Here is a 17836-nt window from a genome sequence, read left to right as displayed (position 1 = left end):
TGAACACAGATTTCCTTAATTCTTCCTCTGGCTTCAAGGCTCCCAGATTTTATTTTAGATTTTCCTGTCTGTCTGATTCTAGTTTGGTTAGAATTTAAATGCTATTTTCCACACTGCAACCTTCCCCTCTCTCATTTTTTGACTTTTCCCCATCTCTAATTCTTTACCTGTGTTGATTATTTCTAGGAATGACATTTGTTAAGATAATATTTCTGTCATAGTTGAACGTGTATGTCATTCTCTCTGCCAAGCTTGTACACTTCTTGAGAGCTAGACTGCCTTTTACATAAAAAGTGTGTATTTATATTTTGAGTGAATAAATAGTAGCTTATGGAGAAGATGTCCTGTGATAACGTTGTTCATTACAGACGATCCATCATCAAAGGAACCTCGATGCACCTGGCTAACCAAAAGCCACAGATAAACAGAAACATCCCTTTTAGCCATATTATCAGCCATCTCCTTGGCTATATATTTTACCAAAACTATTAATTAGCTGAAGAGGCTGACCTGTATTTCTTTTCCTTATCCTTCTAGTTGTGGAACTATAATACAAGGCAATAGGATGATGAAGAGGGGAAACAAATGAAAGAGATGAATGATACATAGAGTTGGATGGCTAGATCTCAAAATATTCCTAATTGACTGAATCTAAATTTCTAGACCCTTGTGGGGACCAAATCAAAATAAAAACAACTTTTGTAGGGGGAAGGGGAGAAAAAAAGGATATTATCAGCATAATTATTTTTTAAGAAAAAAGTTCTGATTTTCATCTTGGTACATGAATCAAGTTTACTTTAAAACTGCTATAGGAATTCTTGAAAAAGAAAAACTAAAAATAATGCGCTATTGAAGGTTGTGAATATTTCTTTCACAATATCTCATTTTAAATTTTTAGATGGATAAAATACAGACTCATTACCTGGGATCTTGCTGTAAGACCATTTTAATGCAAATTGACTAAAGCTCATCAAATGATTGTTCATAACAGCCTCTTCTTAACAGTGCCTGCCTGATTAGCTTTTGTTCTCATGTCTGACCAAAGGTTCTGGCATGGGTGGGTGATCAGATTTTTTTACTAATGAGAAATAATGGTTATAAAGATGCTACTAAGGACAGGTGTGTGACAGTTGAATCAAGACACACTGGCACTAAAATTCCAAGTATTAAGCAAAGCCTTAGAGAAAGACAGAAGAAAATAAGGAGCTGATTACTGGGACAATATACTGATTCCCTGTTAATGTCATAAAAATTAGTTCTTTATTCATTCAAATGAATGACACCCTTTCAGTGTTTAAGATAGGTAATCTGTCCACATGACTCACAAAGCAACATAAGAAAACAATAAAAAGTACTACTTGCATCTCCGATCCTATCTGCCCTATCCCTTCCTCCAATAATCACTTTTATTAATTTCTTGTGTCTTCTTCCAGAGTTTCTTCATACAACTATAAGCAAATATGGATACTATTTTTCTTTCTTATACAAAAGGTAGTCTGCTACATTCTTGTCCTGACATGAAAGCTTTTCCAAGTCAGCTCATAACTTTCTCTGTTTTACAGTTGCACAGTATTATATTGTAGAGGTATATCATGTATTTAACCAAATCTCTACTGATAGCCTGTGGGTGGTTTCAGTGTATCTGTAGAATAACACTAAAGTGGGATTGCCAGTCATAATGGGTTGAATCATGTCCTCATCCACAAAAGATATGTTGAAGCCCTAAACCTCAGTACCTCAGAATGTAATCTTATATTTGGAAATAGGGTCACTGTAGATGTAATGAGTTAAGATGAAGTCAGAATGGAATAGGGTAGGCCCCTAACCCAATATGACTGGTGTTCTTGTAAGATGATGGCCATGTGAAGACACAGAGACAAACAGGGAGAACACACTGAAGACAAAGGCAGAGATTGGAGTTATGTAGCTGCAAGCCCAGGATTACCAAAGATTGCCAGAAAATCACCAAAAGCTAAAAAGAGGCAAAGAAGGCGGTCCTACAGATTTCAGAGGGAACAAGTCCCTGCTGACACCTTGATTTCAGACTTCCAGGCTTCAGAACTGTGAGATCATACAGTTTAAAACTGTTGTTTAAATCAGTAAATGTATTTGTAATTTGAAGAGCTGTTGCCAAATTACACACCCTCCACGTAGGGATTGTTCCAATTTACACTGTTACAAGCAAAGTATGAGAATGACTGCTTTCCTGCAGCCTTACAACAGAGTGTATCTCTAATCACACAGGTGATTTTAATGTGAAATCTTTTACTATGATAAATTTAATCATCTTTTCATATGTCTAAGGCCTGTTTGCATTTCCTTTACTGTGAAATGCCTTTTTCATATTCTTAATCCATTTTTTTGTATTGTTCATCTTTTTTTTTTAACTTATTAATTTCTTTTTTTTTTTTTTTGAGACGGAGTCTTGCTCTGTCGCCCGCGCTGGAGTGCAGTGGCCGCATCTCAGCTCACTGCAAACTCCGCCTCCCGAGTTTACGCCATTCTCCTGCCTCAGCCTCCCGAGTAGCTGGGACTACAGGTGCCTGCCACCTCGCCCAGCTAGTTTGTTGTATTTTTTAGTAGAGACGGGGTTTCACCGTGTCAGCCAGGATGGTCTCGATCTCCTGACCTCGTGATCCGCCCGTCTCGGCCTCCCAAAGTGCTGGGATTACAGGCTTGAGCCACCACGCCCGGCCCAGAAATTTTTAATACTGGCACTGAATGGACACAGTACTTAACACATTAGATTCATGTGTGATAAAACAAAGTTTACAGAACACTCACATCCAAATGAAGTATTTATAGCACGATTCATGGAACTACCTCACTGCTTTAGATATTACTTACTAAACATCTCTCAGTGGGGAGTAATTGGACCACAAAGACAGAAATGGATTAGGGTTAAAGGAAGGGCTGAAGGGAAAACATCAGAGTGTAAAACATATAAGATCCCTTAAAATAACTCAATAAGCTTGAAGTCACTGTTAAATGACAATAACATTGAAATGGAAATAACATTGTAAAAAAATCAAAGGCAAAGTAAAGAGATACGTGCGGCTTTAAGAACATCCTTCTTCTCACAACCTGAATTCATAAAGCTCATGTTTTAAAATATGAAATTACTCTGCTTAACAAAGAGTACTGCTGTAAAGTAACTTTAAATAGCATTTCCCAGTAGGAAATGACAGATTTGGAATCAAAGCTTGAGTACAAATCCCTAGTCAACCCCTTGAGAGAGTCATTTAACTGTGTGAACCATGAACTACCTGAGAAAGACTGTATTACCTGCATATGGAGATAATTAGTATCTACCCCATCCCAAAGCTGCTGGGCCACAGCAGGTATCAAACTGCTCGTCATAAAATGCTAAATAATCTGAAGTCATGTGATTATCCAAGAAGAGGAGTGGAATCCAATTTTTTAGAAACACATCTATCACATGATAGAGTTGCAATGACAAGTTATTTAGACTCCAGAAGAGGTTTGTGGGAGATTTTAGAGGAAATTGCATAATTGAAATCATGGTGCCCTAAGCATGCAGCGAAGATGACAAAAGGGAGAAGAGCTGCAAAGTACACAAATGGAGTGTCTGGTATGCTCTAGAGCTCCTGGGCCCTCCTTCACAATCCCAACCTTCCAAGCTGAAGATCCTCACATGGCGTCTGGCCTATTGGTAAAATATGAACGACTTACCTTTCTTAATACTGCTTTTCACCACAACCAAAGAAAAGGGCCCAAATCGTAATAAAATTAAGATCTGTGCTTAATTTAAAGTAACCCTGGCCGAGGCAGGTGGATCACTTGAGGTCAGAAGTTCAGAACCAGCCTGGCCAATATGATGAAACCCCATCTTTACTAAAAATACAAAAAAATTAGCCAGGTATGGTGGCAGACGTCTGTAATCCCAGATACTTTGGAGGCTGAGACAGAAGAATCGCTTGAACTGAGGAGGCGGAGGCTGTAGTGAGCGGAGATCACACTACTGCACTCCATCCTGGGTGACAGAGCAAGACTCCGTCTCCAAAAAAAAAAAAAAAAAAAAAAAAAAGTAATCCTTATAAAGTGATCCTTTTAAAGCCAATCTATGAACTTCTCAAGGCCAAAAACAGGTTTATCCTCAAAGCCAAGGGAACATGCAAGGACCAAGACTGAAGACTGAACTATTATCCACACCTACTTACTACATGTTCTGTGCTCTCACAATGTATACATTTCCACCCTTTGTGTAGACAAACAGCTCCACAGCCAGACTGGATATTATGTTATAAATAATACACACATACCTATACCACAACTATTATCCAACAAGCTGGACCCTGTATGTTTTCAACTTTCTCTCTTTAATAAAAAATAGGTGAATAAATTAACAGGGACGCTTCTGCTTCTTGACCAATTCACAGTGCAGCCTACTCCTCTACTAGATGAAGACTAAAAATAATCTTATGCAGCCTTTCTTTCCACTCCATCATCTAGTTTTTATTAAACAACATATGTAAAATGTTCACACCAGATTTTTTTTAAAGCAGACACTGTGTTAAACTGCGTATCCCTCTAACTTGACAAAATTTTTTACTTTTCAGAATTCTTAAATTGAAAAATGTAGGAATTAAGCCAAAAATGCCCATCAAACAAAAGTAGCTTTCCTGAACTTCCCAATGGAATCGGGGGTGGGGTGTCCTGGTGTCACTGTCTTGAATGCCACTGTCCTCCTTATGTTGCCCCGCTGCCCCATTTCCCTCACTGCATATACTTCCTGATGAATGCGGACATCCAGCTAGCGACCAACAACGAGAATTTGGCCACATCCCCTATGCTGTACCCTGAGATGCTAAGCTCAACATGTACTTATTCACTCAACAAACTGTAAGGAGGACTCATTATAGGCAAGACAGTGGAGTACTTAAAAAAGGACCATGACACAGCTAGTGCTCTCTAGAAGCTCACACTCTGGTTTAAACAATAATACAAGTTCCTAAGAACCCCAATTAAAAGCTCTCACCGAAGTAGCCACTGGGAATCTTACCATTGTCGTGAGACATGAGGAATTATGTGCTGTGCACTGCTGTCCAATCCATGGACTTGGCTTAGCATCACATGCTAGCTCCTCCCAACCAAGGTCACAGTATCGTATGTGGGCTTATTCAGGCAAAGCCGTCTAGAAAATGACCTTCCTAGTTCATTAAGGTGAAGACAAAGGTGAAAAAGTTGTAAGTTCACTAGCAATTTGCTGAGTGGCTATATTGCCCAACTCTGGGGGTGCTACTTCCATAGAAACTGTATTGGCAGTTTGAGGCTGGTAAAAAGGTTAGGCAAACTTCTAAAGACAGAGATTGCTACCTCTGGAGAGAAACAATATGTGAGGCCAACAAGATTTTCATAACCTTGAGTACTGTATTAATTTGTGGTTTTTATCATAGGTACCTGGGGCACATCAGAGATCTTGACAACCAATCACAACTTTCCTAATCCTGTGTGACTAAAGAGCTGAATGACTTCTTGCAGTTTTTCATTTCCCCACATTTGACAAACGAGCTGCTGCACAACATAGATTTCCAAGTCGAAAATGTGGTGATTCAGGGGTTTTTCACTGTTTACTTATTTATAAGTACGGGCAACACCACAAGGAACCAATGATTTGAGCTTAGCCTATATTGTTATGTTCACTAGTACTGTCAATATTTACCCTAGGCCAGGCATGGTGGCTCATGCCTGTAATACCAGCATTTGGGGAGGCTGAGGCGGGCAGATCACAAGGTTAGGAATTTGAGACCAGCCTGGCCAACATGGTGAAACCCCATCTCTACTAAAAAAAAAACAAAAAACAAAAATTAGCCGGACATGGTGGCATGCACCTGTAATCCCAGCTACTTGGGAGGCTGGGGCAGGAGAATTGCTTGAACCCGGGAGGCGGAGGTTGCAGTGAGCCAAGATCGTGTCACTGTACTCTAGCCCGGGTGACAGAGCAAGACTCTGTATCAAAAAAAAATTTACCCAACAAGAGCTTTCATGTTTGTCCCTTGAAATATATGATTACATATTTTTAGTTTGAGTAGCATATTTTTAGGGGTAGAACATAAGCTAACTTAAATTTTTCCACATCGGGTGGGTAAGGCGTGGTGGCTCACACCTGTAAGCTCAGCACTTTGGGAGGCTGAGGTGGGAGGATCGCTTGAGCCCAGGAGTTCAAGACCAGCCTGGGAAACACGGTGAGACCCCAACTTTACAAAACATAAAAAAGTTAGCCAGGTGTGGTGGCATGCACCTGTAGTCCCAATTACTCAGGAGACTGAGGTAGGAGGATCACTTGACCCCAGGAGGTTGAGGCTGCAGTGAGCTATGATCATGCCACTGCACTCTAGCCTGGGCAACAGAGTAAGACCCTGTCTCTAATAAAGATAATAATAATTTATTATTATTTATATATATATAATTTATATATATAAATTTTATATATAATTTATTATAATAAATTATTTTTGCCACATTGAATTTTCCCATACCAATTTTCCATTTTCTCCTCCTATTGTCTCCCCCGATTCTCAAGCCAATGCCTTAGCACCAAAGAGAATTAAAATTGAGAAAGTTATAATTCTACAGAGGCAAAAGAGCAGGGGAATTATCCTGCTTTGAAAAACTTCTTACAAAAATTAATCTTCTGACTCTGATAGGATTGGATACGTAATTTGGACTGTATTTGCTAAACTCTTTTTTTCTCCCTGGATAGCAGTTTTTGAGAACAGGAGACTAAGGAGGGTTTTGGAAGCCACTATTCTAAAATAGCATCTCAACTCTTCCTAGGATCTGATTGGCAAAGCAAATAGTTAACAGCTGTGCTGACCTTATGCTACTAAAATAGTTACTGGTGTGAAATAATAGTACCTTATGATGGAAACGGGAGGAAATTAAGACTTAGAAGAAGGCATGGCAGATGGAAGATGAAGGGTATGGGAAAACAAGAGAAAACTATGTAGAAGGGGAATGAGAAAAATTCTATAGCAGAGGGAGAAACAAAAAAGTTCTCTGAACACATGGCCATCCTATTAGGTTAATATAACTCTAGGCTCTTTGTGAATAAGCATGCTTCAACACACATTTTAATTTTGCATAGACCACGTCTATGTGATGCCATGCTCTGTTCCCTCTTCACTCTCTTTAGCTTGCTGGTGCCTCAAGGATCCTCTGCTTTTTACTTTTTCCCTTCCCCTTCTTTTTTGACTGCTCTGTTCCCTTAATAATCAATGTTCAAGTTATAAGTACCCATGATTATTAGCTATCCTCTCAAGAAATATCCTTCATAAATTTTGGGTTCTACAGCCTTTTAAAAACATCTTAATAATTAACTGGATATTTTTAATTTTAAACTAACTTTCTCCCTTTGTTCAGCTTTCAAAACTAAAATTCTCTTTTCTAAAACTGCCTCCTATTCCCTAGCTTTTGTTTTTCCTTCTAAGAACACTGGTTTCTTCTGCTTCTTTTCCAATTTGCTAATGTCAGTTTCTAAGATTCAAATACAGAATGGAAAGTATAACACTTACCACATTAATAGGAGGTCTTTTGAAGTAAAATGGTAGTTTCTCTGTTACAGTTATGCAGACTAAATCCACATCTAAATGTGTACAAGCAATCTGTAAAGAAGAAAAAAATAGGTAAGGCCAAAAGGAAAATTGGCACAAGTAAGAACGGGAGATAGGGTCAAACCCGATATAATGAAATATAAGTATGGTTCACTCCATAGGTGTTTTGATGGTTCTGTGTTGAAATACATCTGACCTTTTACAAAGTCAACTGTTTTGCTACTCTTTTAGGTTGGGTTTAAATGGTTTAACTGTAATCCAGCAAAAGTGGATTATGTCCATAGACTTTCTCAAAAGATGGAGCCTAGAGACTCTCTAACTCATATGGTCTGCTACGTAAGGATGGTTTGTGGAGTGAGGCTCAGTTTCTGGAAGATTACTTCAGACTGTTCCAGAAAGAAGAAACTGAGTATTCTAAATCCAAGGAAAAAATAAGCCAAATGGAATGTATGCATGGTCCATTTATCCCACAAACTATTTATTGAACAACTCTGTGCCAAGAATTGTCCCAGAGCTGTGGCTCCTATCAAGTCTAATGGGCAGCTAAAGAAGTATGAACACAGCACCTCATGACATTTGTTCAAAAACTAATAGAAGGAATCTACATAAATAGTTAAAGCAGAGCTATTACAAATCAAATGATAATGAATGCATTTTCTCAACTTTTAATTTCCCTTTCCGTTGTTTTAATTTTTGCTATGACTTGTTGAGTAATACTCTGCATTTTCTTCTCAAAGAGACTGGAAACTGCTTATAAAAACCACATACAAGATAAAATAAACAGATAAGAAAATCAGGATAAATGGAAAATCAGGGAAGAAAAATAAAGCTGGGAAAAGATTACTAGCGTAGAGGGCAAGCCAGAAGACATTGCTGGAAGAAATATACCTGGCTCTGATTCTGCCATTATTTGATTTATAGTGATAAAATATTTGGCTGTTATACATTACATTAAAAATAAAGCTTACTGACAATGCTAGTGTGTACAGGCTTGACAGATAAATTCAAACTTCCAGGATGGCTATGCTGACAAAACAACATCAGTGGCACGTACCAGGGGAAAGGGCAGAGTAAGGAAGAGCAGAGAAGAGGGAGCAATAATGACCTGTAGGATTGGTGTCAACCTTCAGCAATGACAGGAATACCGTATCTTGCCCTTTTTCTTCAGAATCCCCACTTCAGTCACTCCTACTCCAACCCCAGGGCTTTAGGAAGCAAGTAGAGATCAGAGGCTGGCTAGCTTTAAAACAGTCATAGTAACTTAGTAAGCCTGGGAAGCAATATTGCTTTGGTAGAAATAATTGGCTCATAAAGAATCTGCCCCATCCCAACTGACACAGCTGTCCAACTCATAAAAGTCATTGAAAATTTAATAAGAGTGGATGAAGGAAAGCTCTGAATGATAGCTGAAACAAATTCAGCTCTGTTCACCATTTTTTAATCTATCATACTGGCAAAGATAAAAAAGTTTAGTACTACCTTGCTGACATGAGAATGAATAAACAGGCACTCACAAGGTCTTTAAATCAGTATAAGGTCTTGAAAAACATTTTAGCAATGGCTACCAAAATTTTAAACGCGCACACCAGCAATTCTACTTATAGGTATGTAGTAGGTACAAGTGAAGTCTCCTATAGAGAAGTCTCTATAAGTGTAGAGACTCTAGAAATATATTATGTAGCTATATACCCTACAAAGGCTCAGGAGACATTAGTACAATGACAGTCATTGCAATACCAATCATGAAAGACTAGACACAATTAAATATCCCTCAATTTTACTTAAATAAATTATGATCCCTTTATATGACAGAATATGTCAACTCGTTAAAGGGAATGACGTACATCTCTAATGGATATTATGGAACAACCTCTAAGAAACTGTAAGGTAAAAGAAGCATGGTGTTAGCCAGGAAGGAAAGAGGAAAGGAGAAAGGGGGAGAACAAAGGAAAAAAAGATGAGGTAAATAATATTTCTAAAAAGATACACAAAAACTATTACGAGTGGTTGCTTCTGGAAAAAATGGGGAGGGAGTTTTAGGTGGAAGTAAGGCATACTTTTCAGTACCTTTGTAATGTTTAAATTAGTCATCATGAATATAAATTATTTCTTCAGTTTAAAAAGCTGATTAATTATTTAAAAGCCTGTTAAACATTCTCCCCAGAATGAAGCTAAATTAGGTTACTTTTTTCATACATATTGTTCCTTTCTTCCCTTCTCCTATATAAGAGTGGCCAATTAAACAATGGCTCTATGTTGGTTTAAGTATGTGCAAATACATGAACTAACATAAACTTTTAGTTACAAGGGACAGCTCCACATGGCTCCCTCTGACACTTCAACCTTAGAATGCCCCAAACTGAATTATTCTGTTATTTAGTTTTCTATTAACCAAAATGTCTAATTGATACTTTTAGATAACCACAAAATAAGAGTTAATGTTCACACTACAATGAAATGCTTTCTATATCATTTTAAAAGATTACATTATGCCCAATAGAGCCTTGGGGTTAAGAATCTTATCATGGTTTTCTCTGAAAACTGGTAGGTTACATATGAATTTACATCAGTTGTCCAAACCATTTTTTTTTTGGCCAGCGACTCCCATGACAATTTAAAGAAAACGTATTCCCATAAACATGCACACGTATATACACATCTTTGCCTCTATGGCACAAAAGGAATAGGACTGCAGGGGTTCATATTCCTCCCTGAATCCCTTTCAAAGATACCAGGTTGACAAATTGTGAAGAGACAATCAGGCTTACCAAGGAAAAAGAGAGATGCCCATTAACAGTGGCGCTCAACTTTAGTGTGTATAAAACTCCCCTAAAGAATGTATCAAAAATGGAGACAACCAGGCCCTACCTCCATTGATTCATTAAGTATGGCCTAATGATCTGCATTTTAATACATATCCCAGGTAATTCTAAAGCCAGTGGAGCCAGACCATACTCCAAGAAACACCAGGACACTCCCTTCCTCAAGATACTCTACAACAGTGCTCTGCAAAGGAAAGGCATGAATTTCAGGAGCAGGAAGAAAATAAAACTTTTATTTCCATTTACTTTTATTTTTTAAAAATAGAGACAGGGTCTCACTATGTTGCCCAGGCTGGCCTCGAACTCCTGGTCTAAGTGGTCATCTTGCCTCAGCCTCCCAAAGTGCTGGGATTACAGGCAGAAGGCACTGGATCCAGCCTCCATTTACTTTTTATTTTTTGAGACAGTCTCGCTCTGTCGCCCAGGTTGGAGTGCAGTGGCGCGGTCTCGGCTCACTGCAAGCTTCGCCTCCTGGGTTCACATCATTCTCCTGTCTCAGCCTCCTGAGTAGCTGGGACTACAGGCGCCCGCCACCATGCCTGGCTAATTTTTTGTATTTTTAGTGGAGACGGGGTTTCACCATGTTAGCCAGGATGGCCTCGATCTCCCGACCTGATGATCTGCCTGCCTCGGCCTCCCAAAGTGGTGGGATTACAGGCGCGAGCCACCACGCCTGGCCCATTTACTAAATTTTTAATTCACTATCTTAAGATTTGTTTTGTGTGTACGTAGTTTTTGTAAGTCACACCAGTACAATGAGAGATGCAAATAATTTATAAAAAACATATATATATTTGGAAGCAGGCTCAAAAAATTTTTAAACTGATAGGGTGCACAATCAAAGCAGGTTAGAGACCACTGGACTAAATAACCTGAATTCTCCTCAACCTGCTCAGCTGCTTTAAATCCTAAATGGGAATAATTGGTCCAGATGCTCCTGAAGCTTCTATGCAACTCTCTCTCTGTGTCATATTCCACAACTGCCCCACATTCCAAGGAGCCCTAACCAATGGACACCCTCAAAATCTTTAACCTCTGCCTTATCTCCTTAAGTAGTTATGGGGAGGGAGTTTCTGTGAGAAATCTTCCAGATACTCTGAGTAGAAAATATAATGCTATGTTATGTCCTATGGAAATGATGCTATTTAATGTGGTTAGATTTTATACTATTGACATAAACGTGTGTCTGTGTGTGTGTGTGTATGCTTGATGACTCATCTTGGAGACCTAACTTAGTTTTAGAATACCATACCTATAGAGATAGATAGCTGTTAGAATTCTAGATAATCAACTTACAAACAAAACAAATAAAATGACTTATAAAATGTAACTTAAGAAACAAACTGCTGGCATTTGACCTGATTCCAAACCACAATATACTTATAAAAGCTTTAAAAGAGATGTCTGTTAAAATTGATTTCCTATAGAAAACAGGGAGAACTCTAATTTCAATTTAATCTTAAGGAATGGGTAATATTTGGATAGAGAAGAGGAAGATTTTTAAAACTGCATTTTCATATAACTTTTTGAGTATATGTGTAAAGTCAATACTTTGTGCTTTCTTCCATCTTCCAAAGTATTTTTGACAGGCCCATCTACTATCATCAAGCATGTGTTCAGCAAATTCAAACTTTAAGTCTGAGAAAAACAGTAAGATAAACAAATAAAACTATTATATGAAATTACAATATGGTCTAAAACCCAAAGTCCTATCTTTAGAACATACTTGCTGGGAGATTTAGAGCAAATCACTCAGCCTGAGTCTCAGTTTTCTCCTCTATAAAATGGGGATAGTAATAAATATCTGTCCCAATTATCCTACAGGACTGTTGTAAAAGTTAAAGGAAATAAATATGTAAAAGCTTTTGAAAGGTTTTACAAATGTACACCTTCTTTTGTTTCTCTAATCATCAGTAAAGGGATATGGAAATGTAAGTTGCACGATCTTCAAAATTAATCCAGAAATCAAATGGACAACAAAATGCTTGGTACATCAGCAACTTTTATTCCAAATCACAACTGAGTTGCCATTATTTAATAACAAAACTAAGTTGCTGCTGGTTGTTTAACAAATTTGGAAATGACCATGGTCTGCCTTATATTAAACACTAGTGGTTTCAGCACTGAATTATACTTTCTTACAGAACATGAAAAAACAAATACCCAGAATCAACCCCAAATCTATTGGACCAGAGTCTCCAGTGGTGAAGACTAATGTGCCTGATTTTAAAAAGTTCTACAGGTGTATTTTATGACTAAAAACCACTTGCTTCTACTTACCCCTTTAACTAAAACAAAATTCTTGAGAATATCTATAATTGCATTAAAAAATTTTTTTTTGAGACAGAGTCTTACTCTGTTGCCCAGGCTGGAGTGCAGCGGCACAGTCTCAGCTCAGTGCAACCTCTGCCTCCTGGGTTCAAGCAATTCTTGTTCTTCAGTCTCCCAAGTAACTGGGATTACAGGAGCGTGCCACCATGCCTGGATAATTTTTGTATTTTTAGTAGAGACGGGGTTTCACCATATTGGCCAGGCTGGTCTTGAACTCCTGACCTCAAGTGATCCACCCACCTTGGCCTCCTAAAGTGCTAGGATCACAGGCATGAGCCACTGTGCCCGGGCTACAGTTGCATTTTTTAAAGGAAGTAACAACAACAACAAAAAGAGTAGGCACTCATAAATAATTTGTGCTGTTTCCCTCTGTTAATATAAATAATTAAGAATTGATAGTATGTCTTGAAAACTATTAATGTTTACCACACACATCAGCATCCTTAGCTAATAGCTCCATCTACTGGATACATCTAGCAAAAACATCTTCCTGCAATTTTAGAACGAATTTTGCTTAAAAAAAAAAACCTGAAGTAACATTAAAATCTCAAAGACCAGGCTGGTCTGAAGGTAGTCAGTTATCTTAATTGACTGTTCACAGTCAGTTATCTTGACTATTCACAAATTGAATTCCTTGTTCTACTCTTTCCCCTCTTCTTAATAGGGCACTTGATTAGTCTTTAAAAAAAAAAAAATCAAAGAGTAGTACCGTTTCTTCTCCGAGAGAACACCAAATGGCGGATGATGCCGGTGCAGCGGTGGGGGGCCCTGGGATGGGGAACCGCGGTGGCTTCCACGGAGGTTTTGGCAGTAGCATCCGGGGCCGGGGTCGCGGCCGTGGACGGGGCCAGGGCCCGGGCCGAGGCCGCGGAGCTCCCGGAGGCAAGGCCGAGGATAAGACGTGGATGCCCGTCACCAAGCTGGGCTGCTTGGTCAAGGACGTGAAGATCAAGTCCCTGGAGATCTACCTCTTTTCTTTGCCCATTAAGGAATCTGAGATCACTGACTTTTTCTTGGGGGCCTCTCTCAAAGACGAGGTTTTGAAGATTATGCCCGTGCAGAAGAAGACCCGTGCTGGCCAGCGCACCAGGTTCAAGCCATTTGTTGCTATCGGAGACTACAATGGCCACGTCGGACTGGGTGTTAAGTGTTCCAAGGAGGTGGCCACTGCCATCCGTGGGGCCATCATCCTGGCCAAACTCTCCATTGTCCCGGTGCGCAGAGGCTACTGGGGGAACAAGATCGGCAAGCCCCACACCGTCCCTTGCAAGGTGACAGGCCGCTGAGGCTCTGTGCTGGTGCGCCTCATCCCTGCACCCAGGGGCACTGGCATCGTCTCAGCGCCTGTGCCCAAGAAGCTGCTCATGATGGCTGGTATTGATGACTGCTACACCTCAGCCCGGGGCTGCACTGCCACCCTGGGCAACTTCGCCAAGGCCACCTTTGATGCCATCTCTAAGACCTACAGCTACCTGACCCCTGACCTCTGGAAGGAGACTGTATTTACCAAGTCTCCCTATCAGGAATTCACTGACCACCTTGTCAAGACCCACACCAGAGTCTCTGTGCAGCGGACCCAGGCTCCAGTTGTGGCTACAACATAGGGTTTTTATACAAGAAAAATAAAGTGAATTAAGCCTGCTACTAAAAAAAAAAAAAAAAAAAGGAGTAGTACCTTTGGTGGTTATATTTTTGGCAATGGACACTTCAGTGAACCTAGAAAAAGGCAACTTTCAGAAGTTTCTAAAAGTAGCTATACCTCATTTTATACTTTTGGCAGATGGACACTTTTGTGAACCCAGATAAAGGCAACTTTCGAACTTTCTAAAAGTAGTTATACCTCATTTTACACAGTAAAATGCATTACAGTCGATGTTTCTCCCTACTGTAATCATTTAAAATGCCCAGGGTGTTCCGTCTCAAGGTGACAGACAAGCATACATGGTAAGCTCCTTTCCCTTCTACAAAGGCAATGAAATGGCAATTTTAAAAGTACAAAAGAAATTCAATTCATAAAGGCTCTCAAGATGAGAAGAGGGATTATACTAGCAAATGGCTGATTTTGAAGAATTTCTGAAAGACTAAAAGCTGAGACAATCATGCCGGCATATGGGCTATACCTCAGAGCATGCAAAGGAGGAATCTGAAACAGAGGTGGAAACTTTTATGCTACATAATAGAACCTTGCTCCTTTCCCTCCCAAGGAGCAGCAAATGGTAAGAAGGGCAGAAACAAGTGATTTCAGAAACACTTACCTAAGAGAAGTTTTGAATGAATGAAGCAGATAAAGAAACAGAAGAAAACGGCTCCTCCAAACTGAGCCCATCAAATGATAGCAGGATGAATAAAACAAAACAAAACAAAAAACACAAATGCCAGTTATATATACCCTTATGGGGTTCTAGAAACTCCAAGTATAAATAACAAATCCTAAAAGTTTCCAGATGAGTCAAAACAGGTCATCTACAAAATCAGAACATCAGACTTCTTACATAACACATAAACACTACTTTCTTTTACTTATCTGTTACTCACATGAAAAAGCTTTTCTGTCTTTGGAAAAACTGCAACAACATCATAGAGCCGCGCCCTTGAAGAAGTTGCTCTCTAGGAATACAAAAAGAATGTTATCATACAATAACAAAATCTGTACACATGAAATTCTGTCTAGTGACTGACTCACACTTATATTTCAATCATGGAACACTTCTAATATACTACTGACATTTCTGCTTTGCTGTGTATGTTGGCAGAAAAGACCTAAACACATGAGAATTTAGATACATACATCCATCTCACTAATCATTCTCCTCCTTCCTTCCTACATTGGTTATACTTTAACCACGTACCAAACATTGTGTTTGAGATGTAAAAGTCAAATTAGGCTAGGTATGATGGCTTCTGCCTGTAAACCCAGCACTTTGGGAGGCCGACGTGGGATGACTGCTTCAGCCCAGGAGTTTGAGACTAGGCTGGGAAACATTGTGAGAACCCATCACTACAAAAAAATTACAAAATTAGCTGGGTGTGGTGGTAGGCACTTATGTCCTAGATACTTGGGGGGCTGAGGCAGAAGGGTCACTTGAGTCCCATAGGTTAAGGCTGCAGTGAGCCACATTCATGCCACTCTGCACTCAAGCCTGGACAACAAAGTGAGACCCCGTCTCAAAAAAAAAAAAAAAAAAAAAAAGAAAGAGAAGAAAGAAAATCTCATTTCAAACCTAAATTGTGTGAGTCTGTATATGAAAAGACTAGAAAAAAAATATATTTCTACACAAACATATAATCTCTGAATTATGGAATAAAGTGTCATATTTCTTCTCTGCTTGTTGGCATCTTCTAAAATTTTGCAATCTCTTATTTTGTAAAAAGTATAATAAAAGTTAGGAGGGTATAAGAGAAGCAGCAGGTGCTGTGCTTGAGCAGGTAAGAGGGCCTGCTAGGCAGACCTGTGCTGAGATAGGGCAGGGTCCAGGTCTCAGAAATAGCCAGGATCTGGGATTTGCTCTCCTTCACCTGCCCACTCCCACTTGTGAAGGATACAAAAAGGAACATGAACCAAGATGTTCATGGTAACAAGAGTAAATGAAAGTCTTTACATCTATCAAAAGTCAGCTCCATTTATGTCTACCTGGGCCTAAGGAACCAGAATGCTGCCTTGCAGGTGTATAAGACACCAAAAGTTGGTTTTTCACAATTTCTTTAGCAACAGTAACTATTATAAAGGGGGTCTTTCCTTAATTACTTCTATTCTATGATGGAGATGTCTATCCCAGCTAAAGATAAAACAGTTCACCTTCTCAGGAAATCTCACTTTCTCTCTCCCCTGATAGCAGGCATACCCAAACCTCTCTCATTTAAGAAACAAAATCTCTTTATGTAGCAGATTCTTATCCACCAACTACCCTATGCCTCCCATTCTCCTATGGAGTCAAATTTCTTAAGCAAAGTCAGCAGCAGAGTCTGCATTTTCTCACATCTCTATCATATCCATTGAAATGTTTTTTGCTAAGGCAGCCAAGGACTGTCATATCAATAAATCTGACAGACTTTTTTTTTTGCCTTTCTGCTTGAATACACAGGTATACTGACCCTGCTGACCTTTCATTCCTCCTTTTCTGTTTTCCCTTTGCTTGTTGTCTTTCTACTTCTAGGGCAGTCCCGTCTCAGTCTCCAATTCTAGCTCATCCTCTTTTATACCATTAAATAGTGAAGTTCCTTAGGATTCTGTACTAAACTTCTTCTTCCCACAATGCACGTTGGCCAGGAAGTCTCATCCATTCCCGTGATTTCAATTACTCACTGCAGGTGAACACTTCCAAAGCACCATCTTTAATTGGGATCACTCTTCTGAAGGCCACATCTTTTTTTTTGAAATGAAGTCTGGCTCTGTTGCCCAGGTTAGAGTGCACTGGTGTGATCTCACTGCAACCTCTGCCTCTCTGGCTCAAGCGATTCTCCTGCCTCAGACTCTGGAGTAGCTGGGATTATAGGTGCCCACCACCACGCCCTGCTAATTTTTGGATTTTTAGTAGAGATGGGGTTTCACCACGTTCGCCAGGCTGGTCTTTAACTCCTGACCTCAAGTGATCTGCCCACCTAGGCCTCCCAAAATGTTGGGATTATGGGCGTGAGCCACCGTGCACATCTTTTTTGACACACTCTTTTGAAACTCTCACAGTAACTCATCAGGATGCCCCCAAACCTGCTTGTTTATATGGTCCATCTCAGGAAATGGTACCATTACCTACCTGGCTGCTCAGGCCACTCCCTCAGGCCTAGGGAGTAATCATCCTACATCCAATTAACCAACAAATCCTTTCAATTCTCCCTCCTGGATGCCTCTTAAGTCCCCTCCTTAACTCCCTCTAATCCATTATCTGTAATTCAAACCTCATAATTTCACTCCCTTAGTTAAAACCTTCAAGGGCTTCCAACTGCTCTTGGAATCCTGACCCAAGTTTATATCTCTAACCTCATCCCATGTAACTGGCTCACTAGGCTTAGCCCTGTTGTTTGGTTTCACTTCCCAGAAAATACCATATTTTCCTTAGCTTCAGGACCTATGCATAATCCATCCTATCTGGGAACACCAGCTCCCTGCTTGTC

At 39.6% G+C, this 17836-nt stretch overlaps 1 protein-coding gene and 1 pseudogene across 3 annotated transcripts in view; one reads left to right on the top strand and one right to left on the bottom strand.

The window, feature by feature from the left end:
• The window catches only part of RPP30 (ribonuclease P/MRP subunit p30), a 32416-nt gene that overhangs the window by 9942 nt on the left and 4638 nt on the right, over nt 1-17836 (bottom strand). For both annotated transcript variants that reach the window (XM_025395724.1, XM_025395725.1), the window contains exons 5-6: nt 15263-15334; nt 7536-7625 (exon numbers count right to left, since the gene is read on the bottom strand). In XM_025395724.1, the coding sequence (XP_025251509.1) occupies nt 7536-7625; nt 15263-15334 (162 nt within the window). The remainder of the gene's footprint in view (nt 1-7535; nt 7626-15262; nt 15335-17836) is intronic.
• Nucleotides 13462-14373, top strand: LOC112631152 (annotated as a pseudogene). Its single transcript, XR_003121080.1, has one exon. The product of XR_003121080.1 is annotated as a 40S ribosomal protein S2 pseudogene (transcript).

The sequence above is a fragment of the Theropithecus gelada genome, chromosome 9 (genome assembly GCF_003255815.1).
Source record: "Theropithecus gelada isolate Dixy chromosome 9, Tgel_1.0, whole genome shotgun sequence".
NCBI lineage: Eukaryota > Metazoa > Chordata > Mammalia > Primates > Cercopithecidae > Theropithecus > Theropithecus gelada.
Note: the sequence above shows the minus strand (reverse complement) of the source record. Positions and strands in the feature narration are given on the sequence as shown.